Source organism: Trematomus bernacchii, unplaced genomic scaffold (genome assembly GCF_902827165.1).
Source record: "Trematomus bernacchii unplaced genomic scaffold, fTreBer1.1, whole genome shotgun sequence".
Lineage (NCBI taxonomy): Eukaryota > Metazoa > Chordata > Actinopteri > Perciformes > Nototheniidae > Trematomus > Trematomus bernacchii.
The window spans coordinates 398,452-419,655 of NW_022987645.1; the positions used below are offsets into that span (position 1 = coordinate 398,452).

Sequence of the window (21,204 nt, forward strand, 5' to 3'; positions counted from 1 at the left end):
CACAGCGGCACGCACGGGTCGTAACGGGAACTCCCTCTCCCATCTGATGCTGGCTGTCTCTACCTCTCTGCAGCAGGCTCCGGCTGAGCCTTCTTTGCTGGGCCTCAGTGATGCATCACTGTAAGCCTTTGCCCTAATGTCTAGGGAATTGGGACGAATTATGTCCTTATTGGTGCAGACTCGTTGCCAGGTTTGGCCTGCTCAGTCACCACTGTCGGAGACATGTCCTCCGTAGTTTGCCAGTCGAGCCAGGGGAGCTGTTTGGGGCAGCTGCCCTGGAGGCACTGGAGCGTGCTGCCCAAGCTTGGCCAAGGGCGCAATCGAGCAAGTAGACCCTCTGCTCAGCCCAGGGGGTTTTACTCGGTGGACCCACAGAAAGTTGCTATCAGAAACAATGCCTGACGTGTTTTGGACGTAATATGGTCTGTGTTTACATTAGCAAGCATTGCTAACACTCACAGCTAACCTGTACTGGAGAGCACATGTTTAAAAAGCAGGAAATAAAAAAAGGAACTCACCTTGTGATAAACCCGCAAGAGAAAAAGCATTTGAGCTCCATACTGTTTCAAAAATAATCCTTGATGTGGTTTAGAACAGGATGGCGTTTTATCACAGCAGAATTGAACTTTATCTCCGGTATAATTCTGATCAGGCATTAGCTCCGCCTCCTCCTTTTTTCTTTTTTTTCAAGCTAAAATCCTTGTTTCTCTAACAGCTGGAATAGAGGGATATGAGATGTATATATCTGAGACCCATAATATATGCCTAAAAATGATATGATAGGTGCACTTTAAAAGCTGCTAAAAAACAGATGTATAATGTATTCCATTTATACAGTTTTTCTTTTGTTAAAATAAATGACACATTTCAATAATCCGTTTATTCTTGTCATTTTAATATGATTTCCTGTAATTATGAAATACAACTTTACAGTGTAACTAATGTATGAGGCATGGCTACGTGGTGGTCTGTTTGGTATTTCGAGCAAAAACAGACATCTTTTGTAGATATAGACATTTTTAAAACCAAAACAGTACGGAATTTTAAATAATCCTTTAGGGATGGTCATTATTTTGCAATCATCTTTTGTTAATAAGATTAATTAATGTTGTTGTTTTTCTCTTGTTTTCTCTGTGATTAGGACAATTCTGGAGAACTGGATCTGCTGAGGAAGGAGCTGCCATCCACACAGGACCCCCCGTGGTGCTGGAGAAATCTAAACAGCATCAGGGACATCATCCTCCCAAACCTCTGCTTCCTGCCGTCCAGCTGAACAGCAGCTCAGGAAGCTTCAGAGAGAAACGGTGTGTTTAACAGAGAGTGAAGCACACGGAGAAACGGTGTGTTTAACAGAGACTGAAGCACACGGAGAAACGGTGTGTTTAACAGAGACTGAAGCACACGGAGAAACGGTGTGTTTAACAGAGACTGAAGCACACGGAGAAACGGTGTGTTTAACAGAGACTGAAGCACACGGAGAAACGGTGTGTTTAACAGAGACTGAAGCACACACGGAGAAACGGTGTGTTTAACAGAGACTGAAGCACACGGAGAAACGGTGTGTTTAACAGAGACTGAAGCACGCGGAGAAACGGTGTGTTTAACAGAGACTGAAGCACACGGAGAGACGGTGTGTTTAACAGAGACTGAAGCACACGGAGAAACGGTGTGTTAAACAGGAAGTGGTGATTTAGTAAACATGAGTGTTGTGCTGCTCTCGTTGGTGAAGCAGCGACTCACTGCGGCTGCTGAAGACATCTTTGTTCTGTTTGAAAGAACGATAGCAGAGTACGAGGAGGAACTGTCTCGTTCAAAACAGGAGAACGAGAGACACCGGAAACTACTGGACGCTGTTTTACAGCCTCAGCTTCAGATCCACAGAGCAGGTCTGTTCCCTCTTTATTCACTCTCTCTTTATAAAAAGGAACTCACATTGTGGTATAACCGGCGAGAGAGAAGGCCTTTGAGCTCCATACAGAAATAATCCTTGTTCTAATAATCGTTGCGCTTCATCACCGCAGCATTTTAGACAGTATCTGCCAGGTCCCGGATGAGCCGGCATGAGCTCCGCCCCCTCTTATTTGTTATTTTTTGTATTTTTGTATTTAGCCTTTATTTATACAGGTGCAAATCTCATTGCATTTAGCTGACGCTTTTATCCAAAGCGACTTACAATAAGTGCAAACTTCATGAAGTGGTTGGAGCTCTCATGCAGGGGGGGCTGAGCACACATCCTTGGGGGGCCCCGTACTCAGTGTGATGGTGCCTGATGTGTTGTTGCCGACCCGTACAGATTGGGGTCTGGCAGTGAGGAAGTCCAGCAGCCAGTTGCAGAGAAAGGGGCTGAGGCCCAGGGTTGTTAGCTTGCAAACCAGCTACTGGGGGATGATGGTGTTGAACGCTGAGCTAAAGTCTATGAACAGCATCCTAACATGAGTTTTTAGTGTCCAGGTGGGTGAGGGCTGGGTTGAGAGCAGAGGAGATGGCATACTCAGTGGACCGCTTCGCTCGTTATGCAAACTGAAACGGGTCCAGTGAGGGGGGGAGGTCAGATTTGATTTGCTTCATGACTAGCCGCTCAAACCAACACATTCTCACTCCCAACTCGGCCTGTCAGGGTCCCTGTCGTCACTTTCCAACGCAAGGGGGGGCCAAAAGTCCGACATTATACAATCAAACAAATAAATAAACACAAGCATAATTGTGTGTTATTGTTGAGTAAATAACAGTGTGTGGTTTAGAAAAGAATACAAAATTAGTAGGAACAAATTATGAAACAATACAGATTTCAGTTTTCTGAGCCCCTACTCTCCCCATAACTGACAGCAACAAAAGTCCGACATTATTCAATTAAAATAAAGAAGTAAACACAATAAGTGTGGCTTGATATTGAGTTAGAAAAAGGTTGATAAACGCTGTGAGAATGGATCTGCGGAGAGCATTTCTCCGCGATCCCAACTCGTCTATTACCAACGTTCAGGGAGCTCTATGCAAGTCAATGGGACTCCCTGATAGTTGAAACTCGACGCTAAAGGGCCCCCCCTTGCGTTGGAAAGTGACGACAGGGACCCTGACATAACGTCAACATAGGCCGAGTTGGGAGTGAGAATGTGTTGCTCAAAGCACTTCATGATGGTAGAAGTCAGCGCTACGGGGCGGTAGTCATTGAAGCAGGAAGGTGATGACTTCTTCGGCACAGGTATGATGGTGGTTACCTTGAAGCACGAGGGAACAACAGCCTGGCTCAGGGAGATGTTGAAGATGTCTGTGAGGACATCTGTGAGCTCAGCGGCGCAGTCCTTTAGCACACGACCAGGAATGTTGTCGGGCCCAGAAGCTTTCAGGGTGTTATTCCTTAGCAGTGTGCTCCTCACACTGCCTGGGGACAGACAGATAGCCTGGTCGTTGGGTGGAGGAGTTGTTTTCTGCGCAGGTATGCTGTTCAGTGCTTCAAAGCGTGCAAAGAAGTCGTTGAGGTTGTTCAGCATTGAGGTGACACTGTCGCAGGTCCGTGGTGGAGGTTTGTAGTCCGTGATGGTCCTAATACCCTGCCACAGGCTCTGTGTGTCTCTGCTGTCACCAAAGTGAGCTGTAATCTTCCGGGTGAACTGTCGTCTGGCTTTCCGGATGCCACGGGATAGGTCGGCCCTTGCTGCTCTGAGACCAGCTGGATTGCCCTCTCTGAAGGCAGCGGGCCCTCAGCAGCCTGTGGACCTCTCCTGTCATCCATGGCTTCTGGTTGGCCCTGATAGTGATGGATCTGGTGTGAGTCACCTCCTCAATGCATTTAGTGATGTAGCCTGTAACAGTTTCTGTAAATTCCTGGATGTTGGTGGTGTTGTATGTGGCTGCGTGCTGAAACATGTCCCAGTCTGTAGTTTCAAAGCAGTCTTGTAGTGCAGCTGTGCTGTCCTCTGACCACACGCGTATCTCCTTGGAAACCGGTTTGGTGACTTTCACTCTGGGTCTGTTTGCAGGTTTTAGCATGACAGTGAGGTGATCAGAGTGTCCGATGTGGGGGAGGGGGGAAGCCTTGTAAGCTCCCTTGATGGTGGTATGAACAAGATCCAGAGTATTATTTCCTCTTTTTTCAGGTTTGTATGATTTTAAAGTCCCCAGCGACAATGAGAAGGCTGTGTTGTCTGCTGGTTAGAGATCACTCGATACAGCTCACTGAGTGCCTCCTCTCTCTCCTTGTTGTTAGAGGTGGGGGGGATGTATGCTGCGACCGGCAAGATGGAGTTAATCTCCCTAGGAAGGTGGAAAGGCCTGCACTTCACGAACATAAACTCCGCCAGCGGTGAACAGTGTTTGTAGAGAATCACAGCGTCCCTACACCAAGCATCACTGATGTAAACAATCACACCGCCGCCGCTCTTCCCCCCGCTAGCCGTAGCTCTGTCTGAGCGGTAGCATGTTAGCCATTCGAGCTGAATGGCAGAGACTGGGATGTTGTCATTTAGCCATGACTCCGTAAAAACGTACACACAGCACTCTCTCACCTCACTCTGGGTCGACCGGAGTATGTTGTCCATTTTATTGTCCAGTGAGGGAACATTAGCCATGAGAATGCTCAGAATAGCGGGCCTGTGTGGACTAGCTGCTAGCCTAGCTCGGATGCCTCCGCGCCTACCCCTCTTCTGCTTCCTCTCGCACCGTTTGCGGCGTCTCCTATTCAGCATGTAGGTAGCAGGCGAGGGCGAGGTTGAACTTATTCCAAAGCCCTTGAGTACCTCTGCCAGCGTAGAGTCTATTGTTTGTTTTGATGATATTTCCTTGTCCAGCAGGAACTCACGACTGTACTGTATACTCCTGACTATACTATCGGTTCGGGTGGTTTGAAGTGAACTAGACAAACCAGATGAACAAACGTTAAAAACACTCAGCGGAAGATGTAAGGCGGGGCCTCTCATATGACGCACACTTGCTAGCGTGTTCCACTCTTCGTTTTCCGAATGCCAGGAAGTATTCTTGACTCGCTTCTGAAGCAAGATGCTCGGCAGACATGTGTTACCAAGCAAGCGTACTCGCGATTGAGAAACACCCACAGTGTTTACTGCACGACTGTGGAAGTTCCACCGTGTTGTAGAAGCTCTGGGGAGTCTTTGCGCCACCACTTGGTCAAGCACTGCAGTTCGCTTGGGTGACCTGGAGAAGAAGGAAGAAAATCCACCAATGTCTGGAAAGAAGTGCAGATTCTGGGGATGTGTGATGTTGCCAGCTGCATTATGAGGTTCAGCTGATGCGCATAGCAGTGCACGTAGTGTGCATTCCCGTAGACATCCATTACCGTGCTCTGGTGTTCTCATGCTTCCTCACTTTCTCAGACAGGTGCTTCACATCCCTCACTCCAGTTGTTGTCCATGCTGCATCTGTCCCCGTTGTTTTAAAAACCAAGCAAGGAAGGCAGAATAAGGCATTAGCATGACTGCATCCAGCCAGGCTTCTGGTGTACCAGCTACGAGAGGAGCCTCGCACATACGGCTTCCATTTGCCACTTGCCTGCTGTTTGATAGCAATATCAGGTTGATCTGCTCTTTCACCGGAAGCTTGTCCGCCAAACGTCTTCTCTCAAACATAACAGTCATACAAAACACATTTTTATTTTGTTTTGCTAAAATTCTTCTTTCTGTCTCTTTTCATGCACCACATATACTAAAGCAAATTCCTCGTAAATGTAAACACACCTTGTAAATATGACCGATTCTGAATCTGATAAATATGTGTTTTCTGTTTCCTGCAGACGTCCAGCAGCTGGTGGTGGTTAAAGAAGAGGTTCCCCCTGAGCAGCACGAGTGGAGCTCCAGTCTGGACCAGGAGGACCCAGAGCCCCCCCCACACATTAAAGAGGAACAGGAGGAACTCTGGATCAGTCAGGAGGGAGAGCAGCTTCAAGGGCTGGAGGAGGCTGATATCACCAAGTCCACATTCACTCCTGTCCCTGTGAAGAGTGAAGATGATGAAGAGAAACCTCAGTCCTCTCAGCTTCATCAAAGACAAACTGAACACCTGGAAACAGAAGCTGATGGAGAGGACTGTGGAGGACCAGAACCAGCCAGGAACTCAGATCCAGAGAGACATTTACAACCTGAGACTGAGGACAACCCTGGAGACTCTTCTGAAGACACTGAAGACAGTGCTGATTGGAAGGAGACCAGAGAACCAGGATCAAACTCTCAAGAAAATAAAGAAGACCCTGTCAGTGATTCAAGATGTAGTGCAGGAGAGAAACGATTCAGCTGCTCAGTCTGTGAGAAAACATTTGCACAGAAAGGATCTTTACATCGACACATGAGAAACCACACAGGAAAGAAACCATTCAGCTGCTCAGTCTGTGAGAAATCTTTTAAACAAACAGGACAATTAAATGAACACACGAAAATCCATACAGGAGAGAAACCATTCAGCTGCTCAGTCTGTGAGAGATATTTTACAGTTAGGGGAAGTTTAAAGTGCCACATGAGAATACACACAGGAGAGAAACCATTCAGCTGCTCAGTCTGTAATAAATCTTTTACACAAAGGGGAAGTTTAAAGTACCACATGAGAAACCACACAGGAGAGAAACCATTCAGCTGCTCAGTCTGTGAGAAAACATTTGCACGGAAAGAATCTTTACAACTACACATGAGAAACCACACAGGAGAGAAACCATTTGGCTGCTCAGTCTGTGAGAAATATTTTACACATAGGGGAAGTTTAAAGTGCCACATGAGAATACACACAGGAGAGAAACCATTCAGCTGCTCAGTCTGTAAGAAATCTTTTACACATAGGGGAAGTTTAAAGTACCACATGAGAAACCACACAGGAGAGAAACCATTCAGCTGCTCAGTCTGTGAGAAATATTTTACACAAAAGAGACATTTAAGGACACACAGAAGAATCCACACAGGAGAGAAACCATACAGATGCAGTGTCTGTGACAAAAGATTCACCTGGAGTTGTCAGGTCAAAATCCATAAGTGTGTTGGTCGTCAGTCCTCACAGCTTCATCAAACTCAAACTGAGGAGAACAGAGAGGCAGAGCCTCCAGCCAGCAGCTCAGCTGAACACATGGAAACAGAAGCTGATGGAGAGGACTGTGGAGGACCAGAACCAGCCAGGAACTCAGATCTAGAGAGACATTTACAACCTGAGACTGAGGACAACCCTGGAGACTCTTCTGAACCTGACACTGAAGACAGGGATGGTTGGAAGGAGACCAGAGAACCAGGTTCAAACTCTCAGAGAAATAAACAAGACCCTGTCAGTGATTCAAGACGTAGTGCAGGAGAGAAACGATTCAGCTGCTCAGTCTGTGAGAAATCTTTTAAACAAATAGGACATTTAAAACGGCACATGGCAATACACACAGGAGAGAAACCGTTCAGCTGCTCAGTCTGTGAGAAAACATTTGCACGGAAAGGATCTTTACAACTACACATGAGAAACCACACAGGAGAGAAACCATTCGGCTGCTCAGTCTGTGAGAAATATTTTACACTTAGGGGAAGTTTAAAGTGCCACATGAGAATACACACAGGAGAGAAACCATTCAGCTGCTCAGTCTGTAATACATCTTTTACACATAGGGGAAGTTTAAAGTACCACATGAGAAACCACACAGGACAGAAACCATTCAGCTGCTCAGTCTGTGAGAAATATTTTACACTTAGGGGAAGTTTAAAGTACCACATGAGAAACCACACAGGACAGAAACCGTTCAGCTGCTCAGTCTGTGAGAAAACATTTGCACGGAAAGGATCTTTACAACTACACATGAGAAACCACACAGGAGAGAAACCATTCAGCTGCTCAGTCTGTGAGAAATATTTTACACTTAGGGGAAGTTTAAAGTACCACATGAGAATCCACACAGGAGAGAAACCATTCAGCTGCTCAGTTTGTAAGAAATATTTTACACAAAAGAGACATTTAAGGACACACAGAAGAATCCACACAGGAGAGAAACCATACAGATGCAGTGTCTGTGACAAAAAATTCACCTGGAGTTGTCAGGTCAAAATCCATAAGTGTGTTGGTCGTCAGTCCTCACAGCTTCATCAAACTCAAACTGAGGAGAACACAGAGGCAGAGCCTCCAGCCAGCAGCTCAGCTGAACACCTGGAAACAGAAGCTGATGGAGAGGACTGTGGAGGACCAGAACCAGCCAGGAACTCAGATCCAGAGAGACATTTACAACCAGAGACTGAGGACAACCCTGGAGACTCTTCTGAACCTGACATTTTCCAAGTCAAATCTGCATGTGCAACAAAAAAAGAGGACAATTAATTAGTACCACGACAATTCACATGAGAAAAATCTGTCTGGCTGTATAAACTCTGTTTGCCAATATTCATACATGACTTCATCTAAACTCCATCTTTATCAACAGAAGTTTTGAATACGTTTAATGTTCAGTTTTCAGATTTCAGAGCGCAAGATAGGTTTCGCTTTTGGGCAAACTACGTGCGCATAGCTCTCATAACGTACTGTACGTACGTGGTTTGTCATGTTTGGCTTTCTGTTATTTTGTTCAAGTATGTCTGAAAGTTGTTGCTTCTGTCGGGACCCCCTTGAAAACGAGATGGTGCATCTCAAGGGGTTTATCCTAATAAATACATTTCTATATAAAAGACAAATGCCTTAGAAACAGACTCACATTCCTGCATATTGTTTGTGTTTACAGATTACAATCAGCTCATTTGGAGTTCAGAGTTCAAATGGAATTTTAGGATTATTCCTGCTTTTTGAAACTGTAGTACGGGCTCATGTGTTTCACTTTGAAGCAGAAATAAAATACTTTTTCATATCGAACGCTGAATTGTGACTCGTATTCGTGCTTTTTATACCCGTCTTAATCTATATTAGCCTTTTTAAGTTTCATTCTTTCTGCTCTTTATTATTGAAGGTTTATTTAGATGAGATTAGATTTACTTATATATTTAGTTGCAGCTTCAGAAACAAGTAATAAACAAGGCATTGCACTAAAGTTCAAACTATTATTAAAAAAACTGATATGCATATAAACATCAACAATATACTTACCTCCAGAGTTTCTATGGTAGACACACAATAAGATATTCAGAATAAGTTAGAGTACACTGTAATCAACAAATCACATTGTTAACAAATAAAAGACAGGATAAACAATATGTGCTCAGTAGTTGCAGTTTCTTTTGAAATGAAATAAGGTTGAATGTGATGATCATCAATACAAATTGTTCAGGGTTATTGAAAGTGAAAAACAGGAGTATGGGTAAGAAGAGACTGCAAGGCAAGGCAATTTTATTTATATAGCACTTTTCAGGCGATTCAAAGTGCTTTACAAAAATAAAAACAAAAAACGTTTAAGAACAAATACAGCATAAATACATAATTAAATGGCATTTAAAAACAGGCATAAAAAGCAAAGAGAATTAAATTAAATAAATAAATAAACACAGCAGGTACTGTTAAGGAATAATTCTTCTAGATATCTAACCTTTTGCTCTGTGACGTTTTATGATCTACTCTGACGTCTGTTATCTCCTTTAAGGAAAGGCCTTGGTGCCATATGTGTTGTTGTCACCAGTTTGTGACCGGTCAACTTGTCTGGCACGAAGGGTACTTGTTGTGAGAACACTGAGGCACTTCTTTATCGGTGTTTGTGGACTCTAAGATGTGAAATCCTTGAGGCCATGAGTGTCGGACGCAGGTGGCTCAGTGTTCCCAGCTGTTTAGTCTACTCCTTCAGAGATGTTGATTTCTCTCTGTGAACCCGTTAAAAGGTCAAGCATAGAGAGAGGCTCTTCAGAATTGACGTGGCAACTCTACCGTGGAGTCAGAACCTCTGACTTTTTTACTTGTGATGTGAATCCTCCGGCCGAATACTCTGAATAAACCCATCAGTGTTTGACATCAAAGCTCCAACTCTCACCGTGTCTCCTTCCTGAGTCGGTGACTCCATGCATTACTACACAGAAGTTTCCTCCACAAATTGGCGTTGTCGGCAGGATACCAACAGATCTTCAGAACTGGTAAGTGTGATTTCAAATCTACATTTGGACATTGCCTTACCAGAATCTGTGATTGACGGTATCCTAAAATTATCTGTGAAGCTAAGCGGCTGCGTTTCGTTTTGGTTAATGAACATTTGGGGCTAGTAACCCCAGGGGATCATCCAGGGACTCTGTCTTGGCTGGTTCCCTCTGTGTGTGCTGCTCGGACGTATGTGCCGTGCAGGCATACACGGAGATGTTTAAAAAAAACCTTAATGAGGGCAGCAGTAAAGTGGAACTTCTGTGTGAAATCAAAATAGAGGTTTGTAATGAACAAATCACAGCTTTTGTCTATAGCTTTACCTCACACCACCGCCGTCTCTAGTAAAAACGAGACGGTTTAAAAGCACTCTCGTGGCTTGTGGCCGTTTACGATGTGCTGGCAAGTGCGAGGTGCGTGCATTACCTGATGCGCCACAGCTCCCTACATTGCTGGAGGAGCTGGTGCCGGTCCGGGGTGCATACATAAAATGATAGGCTAATTGATCATGGGTGGGCAGTGGTATGCAAGTGTAGAACAAAACTGTGTTTCATCGTTGTGATGAACATGATGGCGTGTGTATAGGCTGGTCGAGTAGGACTACAGTTAACTGTGTAGTTTCGGATAGAAAGGGTAGAGGAGAAAAAAGTCTATGTGCTCCAGATCGGGGGGGCATAGCACCACTAGAGCAGGGATAGTGGGGTCGCAAGAGGATAAGCTAGTTATTGCTCTTGGACGGTCTTCAGGCACCGATCTAGGACTTGTATACAAGGGTGGGAGCGCGAGTCAAGGTGCCCCACTGGGTTCCCCATTGGGGAGAGATCATATCCCTCCCCCCTCTGAAACCTCTTTAATCCGGACTAAATTGAGCTGGATGAGCTGTTGCTGACGCACTGGTGTTTATTACGAGTTCATGTTTGTTTGTCTGATTGTTTGTATCGGGGGTCTATATTGGTTTGTCTAACCGCCGTCTTGTGTATGTTTTGTAACAACTAATAATGAATCAGTCCATAGCCAGGGTAAAATAAACTAAGCTTTAGTTAACTCACCAAAAGTAAATGACTTGAGAAAAATAAATAATATATAGTGTTTTGCAAAATTCTGGTAGTATAGATGTGCTGCAAAATGAAAATAAATAGCAAAAGAGTGTTTTTATGTCCTGCATCTGAGTGTGCAGAGGAACATGTAAACAAGAAGCACACTGTTCAGGGTGTGCGCTGTAGGTGTAAGAAGAAAATAAGATTATATTATTTTAAGAATACATTTTAAATTGTATTGCTGTTATGTTAAGATATATTTGTGACCTTTTATAAACCCTATGCCCCGTCCTGCACCCTGAGACCCTCAGAGGCATCACTGCTGGTCGTAAAGACCTGCCTGAGGAGGTCAGGGTGGCAAAATCTGTCTGCTGTTTTAGGTCAATGTTGTATTATTTGTTTCATTTATTCTTAAATCTATGTATTGTATGGTAATAATGAAAAAAAACGTAATGTATTGAACACATTCCGAAACAAAGCTGATAAGACAGAACTTGACTCAGACATAATACAAATTATTGTTGAAACATTTTGCGCTGTTGCTGCAAAATGGAAACTTTGTTGATTATCTGTTCCAACTGGCCACTGGATTCAGATAATTAATATAAGTTGAAGTTTAATTACAGTTTTAAATATAGTTTAACATTCTTTATTAAACTGCTTCAAATTATTTCTCGTATCAACCAATTGGTATCCATAGACATTACTACAATTCTAATAGTTGTTAAACTACTGACAAGTTTTCTGAAACCGAGCTTATGAACAAAAGAGTAAAGGTCGCTGGTTAAGCCAGGATCAATATATTTGTTGACGTTTTCATTACAGTGTGCATAATAAATGTGTTAAATGAATTGAGCAATTCTTTAAAAAGTATAATATTGCAATCTCTTTACAATAAGTCATTACAGTTAACAAAGAAGTAGATGTTGTTTTCCAAGGGCCTCTCCTTCACAGGCCTACACTTTAAATCATGAGACTTTCAAATCATAACAGACAGAGATCGGTATCACTTTGTGTTGCAAGCCAAATCCATGTAAAGGTTCTACTTGAGCCCAATTTAAATACCATAAAGAAAGTATTGAACCCAGCTCAAGCTAAATGTCAAATGTATTTAATTAATGTGCAAATGTTTTGATTTATTTAAAATGTTCCAGTCTAGCTTCTTTTGAGTTCAGTCTAAGCAACAAATTGTTTCTCATAACATTCTCACTGCTGTCCCAAATGTTTTAACCTTGGGCAGACAAGCTGTTCACACACACACACACACACACACACACACACACACACACACACACACACACACACACACACACACACACACACACACACACACACACACACACACACACACACACACACACACACACACACACACACACACACACACACACACACACACACACTTTGGATAAGTATTCACCTTATCCACATTGTAAATTGTTGCCTTCTTTAAAGTTATTAGTAATTTAAGTAATTAATTATTAAATTAAATGTGGTACATAAGATAAAATAAATGAAATAACTTTGACTTGATCATTTTGTTCACAACATTAGACCTGTCCTCTAATCTCTACTAGAATAAGATAAGTGTGCATGTTTGGATGTTTTATCACTCCTGTAATGTACCTAATCTTGATATCCTTTTCATTACAGAGCTGGGAAAATGATGTATTGATTAGATTCTGATCCGTGCACGTCCAATTTTGACTGACTTTAGTTCTAATGTTAATGTTAATTTGACTTCAACCCATAAGTAATTATTTAAATTAACTCTAAATGTCACATGATGATGGATTAGTGTTCCACATTTCTTCCACTAATTTGTTTTACAATCAGGCCAAAGGTAAAGAGAGACATTGATGACCTTGTGTCCCTTTTGTTAGTACGTGGTTCCATTTTGTCTATGGCCTTGGACGGCTTCACTAAAAGTCACCCAGTTCTGCCCTGCTGCAGTCCGGCTGAGTGCACTCACAGAGATGCTATGGCTGCTCTACATGACATTAATGGTCTGGTCTGAATGGACACCATTTCCTGCTCCCAGAGAGAATGACACTCCTCAAACTGAACATTACAGCCATTGATACTGTCGCACAGACAGACAGTCGTGCATCCATATGCTCGTTACTTTAAAACGTTTTGATGTGATTTAGGTGCCTTTTCTATACAGTAGTATTTGCCACGACGTTGTCTTTAGACTTTCTCGACGATGTTCGTCGCATGAATAAGCGGCAGCATTAGGGCAATATCTGTGAATTACTCTCACACCCTACACACTACTGAAACCACAATCAGGTCATCTACGATCTGCGGAGGCCTGCTCCCACCTGTAGAGTTCGGGCTGGGGCCTGCTTCCACCGGGCGTGTGCTGCTGTGCGGAGGAGGATTTGCCGCGGCTGGGGCCTGCTCTCCACCTGTCCTGGTTCTGCTGTTGCGGAGGCCTGCTCCCACCTGTCGTGTGTTCCAGTGTCGTGTGCTGCTTTGCTGAGGAGACCTTTTACCCCGGGGATACCACGGAGAGACCGGAGCGCTTCCTCGCTGCTGCTTTCGCCTGTCCTTTGCTGCTGTGAGGAGGAGGATTTTTGCCCCAGGAACATCGCGGATACTGTGTGCTGGTCTGGGAAAATGGCCCATATCGTGATTCTGCTGTGCCTGTTAACTGTTCTGGACTATGAGAAGATCTCTAGTCATCCTGAGAAGCCTACTGGATTCAGGTCTGTTCTGCCACCCGCAGTAGGCATCCCCTGCAAAGGGTCGGATGTGTTACACAAACAATTACCGGTTACCTTGTCGCAGACAATCTGCTCGACAAAATATGTTTGTCTTTTTTGTTTGCCTGCGATGATGGTACTTCAGGACTGCTTCTTAAACTCTAATCAAACTCTCGCAGACTTTTCCGGTGATTCTAAAATAGATGACAATGTGTGTGTGTCGATTAAGAGGAAAAGATGCCTGGTTTTGTTGTTGTTATTACTGTCAGGAAATGTTCAACCTAACCCTGGTCCGCCCAGTAGTAGTAGTCAGATCGCTACTCCTGCTGATTTTAAAGCTAGGTCTGGGTTGGGTTTCATCCACTTGAATGTGCGCAGTCTGGTAAACTGGATTTTGTCCGCATTTGGGCAAGCTCGACTGACGCTGACGTCATTGTGTTATCAGAAACATGGCTAAATAAAACTATTTTGGCCTCTGACATATCCTTAAATGGTTATAATGTGTATCGTTCCGACCGGCCTAATAAAGGTGGTGGAGTTGCCATTTATGTTAAGAATAAGTTCAGTGTAACCACATTGATTTCCAAATCTGTCAGTAAGCAATTCGAATTTTTAGCCTTAAATATAGAAGTGGCAAAGGGGCAACAAGTCATGGTGGTGGGGTGTTACAGACCCCCCTCAGCTGTCAAGAGCCGCGTTCACACCGGAGTACTTTTCACCGTACTTTTCGCGTTTAGTTCCGTGAGTACCCCTTATGTCGCGTTCACACCAAAAATCGTACTTAATCTCGGGTACTTTTACCCCCATTTTTAGAGCCAGCTGAGAGAGCGTACTTTTCTGTGGGTGAAAAGTGCCCCAAAAGTGCCCCAGTGCTGATTGGCTGGGCGAATTGCAAACCACGCCCCGTACAACTGTGGAAATGTTGTGTAGAGCCGCCATTGTTTTGCCTCACTACAACAACCTCAGCGCACCAACGAAGAGTAGTTTGTTTTTTAACGCAGTGAAATTATGACAAACATCAAGAAATCCGAGCGATGGAGTGATGAGGAGGTATCAGCGCTTCTGGACATCTACGCCGAGGACACGACGCAGGGAATGCTGTTGAAGCCAGTACCCAATTCCAAGATCTTCGATCGTTGTTCGAAGTTGTTGCTTGAGATGGGAATCTTGCACAGCGCCATGGCATGCCGGCTGAAAATCAAGAAACTCCGCCAGGACTACAAGAAAACTAAAGACTGGAACAATAAAAGTGGTAACGACCGTAGGACCACTAAATGGTTAGACCGCTTGGATGCTTTGCTTGGGAGCAGACCATCATTCACGGGTCCAGCATCGAGCCTTGATTCGGGCACTATGGCATCGGAGGCCGCTCCAACGGCGAATTTAGAGGGCGACAACGACGAAGGTAAAAGCAACTACATGCACTGGGGTTTTAATCTGCACAATAATGGTCTCAGATGTACTTTTATTTGCTCAGTAGATCAAGCTAGCCATGCTAGGCTGAACTAGCTAACACTGGCCCCGAGCTGGCTAATAACATCTAGCTAGCTAGATATTCTCGGCCGCTATTAAAACGTTTTGACTTGTGAATAACTGTGCAGTGTTTCTGTAATTTGCTTCACTAACTCATGGCACTAATCGTGTGTTTCAGGCGAGGAAAATCAGCAACGCTCGGTATTGGAAACAAGCGAGGTTCTTGGCGTTGGAGATCAGAGCTTGCTCGCTTGCTCGTCCCCCTTACCGGCAACCAAACGCAAAGGTACACACACTGTAACTTTGTCTTGAAAGAACGTTACGCATGGAACAGATGTTCACAATCATGTTTATTTCCTTCTTGGTACAATTATGAAACAGCGTGAAAGAGTATTCGCCTAGACCGGCATTTACAACATTTCGCGCCTTTTTACTCTCTCACAAACATTGTAAACATCCGGGCTAGAGGTCACATGACTTCCGGTAAGAAATCGCTTCCACTTGGAGCATATATCGCCACCTACTGTTGATTTATTAAATCCTTGTCCTCAGACCAGTGCTTTTCAAGAATTTGAAGATCAGCTTGTTTGCTTCATTTCTTGATTTACTTTCATATATTGACTTGAAATCCATGTCCTTGATGTTGAGTTGTTCCAGTGCAGTTATCAGAATGAGTCTTTGTCTGTTATAATCCAGGCAGCTAAAAAATACATGATGTATGTCTCTGGTTGTTGATCTTGTATCTTGCTTATTTCCCCCTCTTAGGAAAGCGGACACAGGATGCACTTTTCCTCGAGACCGTTCAGGCGTTGGAGGACCGGCGTGCCGTGGCGAATGAGTTGCTGCGCGTAGATCAGGCGGTGCAGTTCACCCAGGCCCAGGAGACGGAGGCCAAAATGATCACCTCGATGGAGCGCCAGTCAGAACTGGCGCTGCAGCAGATGGAGCGCCAGCGGCACCAGGATGAAGTGTGGGCGCTGCGCCAGGAGCTGCGCCAGGAGCGGCAGGATGAGCAACAAGCGGCATTTAACACTGGGTTTCTGGAAGTACTTTCCCAGCTAGTGACAGCCAACAGGTCTTCCTCCAAATAGTGGCCCCTGTTAATGTCTGCTGCTGAGCCTATGCCTAGTTTAGGCATAGTTTAGTTAAGTTGAGTTTATTTGGTTTTTGTAAATACTGACACACGACACACAACTTCTGCTGCTGAGACTATCCCCACACCTGGGACCGTTTTTATTTAATATTATTACTGTTATCACTTTATTTTATATATAATGTTTACTGACATGTCCAACTGACACTTTGTCACTTTATTTACATTAAAAAATTGTTCTAATTTCATGTTATGTCATATGCTGCAATAAAGAAAACCAACATGGCGATTAAATCATCTTGCTTATTTCTGACACTTTATCTTTAGTGACCTGTGTAGCATCCTATACATCACATGTAAGTGAGTATTCTGATACCATCATGTTTCATCGGTTATAAACTGGCAAAGCTTTATTTGTCATTTATTTATCATCAATGTTGCAACCTTGTGGAGGAATGGCAGCGGCACATACACAAATATGATAATTTATATCATTTTAAAAGACCTAAACTTTTAATTCCCCCACATTTCACACAACACAACATGGAGTCCACTATGGGCCAAAAATGACATGAAAGTTTCCATTTTTTATGTTTTTATTTCCAAAATGAAACCATAAAAAAACTAGGGTTGTGAATGCTAGGTTAGTATCATCATAGGGCAAAATAAAGACTGATGCACCAAATGAAACTAGGGGTAGATGGTGACTTAGTTTGAATACAGTCACGTCACGTTCAAAATGGCCCATGTAAAAAGTAAAGTGCTCAAAAGCAGCTATTTTACTATGAATTCAAGTTTACATTAAAAAGCAGAACAATTATCAATACATTTCTGAAGTGATTTACCGATTTCTACATTCCCCTCGTCTCCGTTTTCAAGATTTGTTGACAGCAGAGCCGTATAATAGAAGAGTTACGACATAAAAATTGTTCTATTTCATGTTATGTCTTGAGAGTGCAATAAAGAAAACCGACATGGCGATTAAACAGATCCTTATTTTATATTGGTATTACTGTTATTATATAGTACAACTGACACTTTATTTTATATTGACAATGTTTAGTGACATGTACAACTGACACTTTAGTTACTAACATGTATGTTAGTTTTGGCTACTATTACACTATTGTAATGTTGCCTGTCTTGACTGCAAAATGAAAGAGAGAAACAAAAGCACTGTAGAAATGATCAGCTTTATTGTCAATGTTTACATTTATTGTTTAGAATGTACAATTTACACGCTGTTCAGATGCCTCATTGTAAGGAATGCGTGGAAGGGTAGGACCCAAATGCAGACTATCAGAAAAGGTAAACGGTCTCGAAACAAAAACGAGCTTTATTCTAAAGCTGAACAATAGCATGGCATGAAACACATAGGTTCTATAGAAAACTGACCGTGACCAACATGGTGGGAGACAGGAGAAACAAACATGACTGACATGGAAGAAGACAGGAAAAACCAACAATGAACCGACAGGGGAACACAGGAAGAGACAAGACTAAATACAGGGAGGGGTAATCACAAGACGAGACACAGCTGGGGTAAGGGAGGCAGAAACACAAGGGCAACAGGTGAACACAATCAAACAATCAGACACACCAGGGAAACTAAGACAGGAAGGCAAACACAGGAAGAAGGAACAGAGAAGACACAAGGAGGAAAACATTTCAAAACAAAACAGGAACCAGAGACAGAAAAAGACAAGACAAAACACAACACAGACAGATCGTGACACTCATAAGGGCTGTGCGTGTGTCTTGCCCCCCAGCCTCGGCAATGGCTGGCGCTGGCCCATCAAGCTGGGTCGCCGGTAAGGCAGTCCATTCGTCCCTGTACTCATCATCATTACTTTCACAAAGGTTATGTAACACGCAACATGCTGCCACCTGGATTTTTATCTTGTCCATCTTGCAGTCGTTTCTTTTCATCAAGCACCGCCACCTGCCCTTCAATCTGCCAAAAGCGTTCTCCACCACCACTCGTGCTCGGCTTGTTTTGTGATTGTACACAAGTTGCTCGGGTGTGAGCCTTCCTTGGAAAGGTTTCATCAGCCATCTTTGCAGGGTCTAGGCTGAGTCACCAAGGATATAGTAACCCACATCATGTCCACCAATATTCTTTGTTACATGAGGAAGTAGACCACCCTTATCCGCAAAACTACACAGTGATGACATGCCAAACACTCTGCTGTCATGCATGCTACCTGGTAAGCCAACAAAAACATTCCAAAAGAGGCCTCTACCATCCACAACACCCTGCAGGACGAGCGAGTGCCAGCCTTTGCGGTTGAAATACTCGTTGTGGTATTCCTCTGGTCTCAGAATGGGGATGTGTGATCCATCTACTGCACCTACACACTGTGGCACACCCCATCTGCGCTCAAAAAATAACGCCATCTCCTCTAACTTCTCAGCGTTCGGCCATGGCATGAACTCACAAAGGAGTATGCTCACAACAGAGGAGCAGAACTTGTGCACACAGTAACACACTGTAGATCTGCCGACTCCAAACAAATGAGAGATGGTCCTGTACTCAGAGTTGGTCGCAAGTTTCCACAGTGCTATGGCGATTTTTTTCGCCACAGGGACACACTCCCGGAAGTTGGTGTCGCTTCTCCCCAACGTTGCTTCCAGGCGACTACAGAGGTATTGGAAAGAGTGCTTGGACATTCTGAAATCTTGGATCCACTGCACATCGGTGTACGTCGGCACCACGTTCTCCCACCAGGCCGATGTTCTATTGTTCACCCAGAGAGAGCGCGGGACACAACGCGTCCCGTAGTATTTGCATATCTGGAACACATACAAAGGCGCAAATTAGCTCTACATAACTCCACAAATCCTACATTAGATAGTATTAATAATTTACTGAACTTACCATTGCTGTTCTTAGGGCGTGAAAACGCTCATCGTCATCAGCCATCCTACGGTGAAACATGGCAGTCATGTGTGCTTTCCGTCGGCCAATCCTTTTCCTAAGGCTTTTAAACTGCCTTTGATGCTGAAGAAACTGTGCCATAGCATTTGACGTGTGGCGGCTCCGGATCCGAATAGGCTCAGGCCGCATTAACAAAGTTACAAAGCTGTATAACATGAGCACAAACAGCACAACTTCAGTCGACTCCATCTCCATCATGTCTGAGGTCGGAAGCTAAACAACAGACAGTATACGCGGGAAGTTTTTCTTCTTCTTCTTCTCTTGTTTTGTAGCGGATTGCAAACAACTTTAAGGTGCTTACCGCCACCTACTGTACTCGCCGTGAAGTGGTTTGTGGCCTGCCAGTAAAGCCAACGCAGAAGAAGAAGAAGTGACGTCAGCGGCTCATTTGCGTAATCTTCCCTCAGGGAAAAGTACTCCGGTGTGAACGCGATCTGTACTAAGTGCCCTGGGGTAAAAAGCGCCGGGGCTCTTAGTGCCGGAACTAAGTACAGGAAAGTACTTGGTGTGAATGCGGCTAAGGACTCCTTGTCTTCACTAGCAAAACTTTTATCGCAACTAGACTACAAGGAAATAGTGCTACTTGGAGATTTTAACTGGGACTGGTTAACTGCAGTATCAGAGGATTTTAAAAACCTTTGTATCTCTCTGAATGTTACTCAGATTGTTGACAGTCCTACTCGCCCTAACGTTAAGTCCCCTAATAAATCCTCCCTAATTGATCTCATTCTAACTAATGTTCCCTATAAATACCCATCTGTGGGAGTATTTGCAAATGATGTGAGTGACCACTGTGTTGTAGCCACAATTAGGGACACTAAGGTCCAAAAGGTTAAACCCCGTATTATTATTAAGAGACACATAAAACATTTTGTGGAGCAGGGTTTTGTGCATGATCTGTTTGGGTTTGATTGGGGAAAAATCGATCTGTGTGCTGATGTAGAAACTGCATGGTCTTATTTTTATCTTGGTTTTATGGAAATTATAGATAGACATGCACCCCTACGTACTTTTAGAGTAAAGGGACGAGACAATCCTTGGTTTTCTGCTGAAATGTCCAGTCTCCTACATGAGAGAAACAAGGCCTGGGCAAAGGCTAGGAAATCAGGCTCAGAGGTTGAATGGCTGCGTTTTAGGCAGCTAAGAAATAGCTTCACTTCACATGTCAAAAGTGCTAAGTCGAAGTACTATTTGTCAGTTACCACAGAAAACCTAAATAATCCTAGGAAATTTTGGAAAGCCATAAAATCGCTATCCACCGGTGATATCCGAAATGAGCTACCTCCGTGCATTACCACAGCATCTGGCTCTATATCGGACAGGGCTACTATGTTAAATTGTTTTAATGAGCATTTTGTGTCCTGCGGTTCTATGTTTGATTCTGTGACTAATTCTGCTACTGTGAACACCACAGTCTGTGACTCTGAACAATGTGGTCTGGAAAACCCTTTCAGTTTTACTCCTTTGACTATAAATGTTGTTCATGAAGCATTATCCAAGTTAGATCCTAAGAAACCGGCCGGCCCGGACAACGTAGAACCTTTCTTTTTAAAGATAGCTGCAGATTTTATTGCTCCACCTCTCACTACTCTTTGTAACCTCTCCCTCAGCACAAACACAATTCCTAAAGTATGGAAGTCAGCGTATGTCCTGCCTCTACTAAAAGGAGGGGAGGCAACTGTTTTAAATAACTATAGGCCAATCTCGAAATTGTCAGTTCTGGCTAAGGTTCTTGAACGCCTAGTGAGTGAACAGGTAAAGGAGTTTTTATGTAACAATGACATCCTGTCTAAACATCAGTCAGGTTTCAGAAAGCAACATAGCACCATCACTGCCACAATGAAAGTGGTGAATGACATTACAAGTATTTTAGATAAAAAGCAGAGTTGTGCAGCTCTATTTATTGACCTTTCCAAAGCGTTTGACACCGTCGATCATCGCATCTTAAAGCAG

At 43.7% G+C, this 21,204-nt stretch overlaps 1 protein-coding gene across 1 annotated transcript; it reads left to right on the forward strand.

Annotated features, from left to right (window-relative positions):
- The first annotated feature begins 1,649 nt into the window (after positions 1 to 1,649).
- On the forward strand, positions 1,650 to 8,736 carry LOC117485343 (gastrula zinc finger protein XlCGF57.1-like). Its single transcript, XM_034133854.1, has 3 exons — positions 1,650 to 1,886; positions 5,744 to 7,042; positions 8,672 to 8,736. Exons 1-3 carry the CDS (start codon positions 1,700 to 1,702, stop codon positions 8,734 to 8,736), a joined length of 1,551 nt encoding a protein of 516 aa, XP_033989745.1. The 5' UTR covers positions 1,650 to 1,699.
- Positions 8,737 to 21,204: the final 12,468 nt, after the last annotated feature.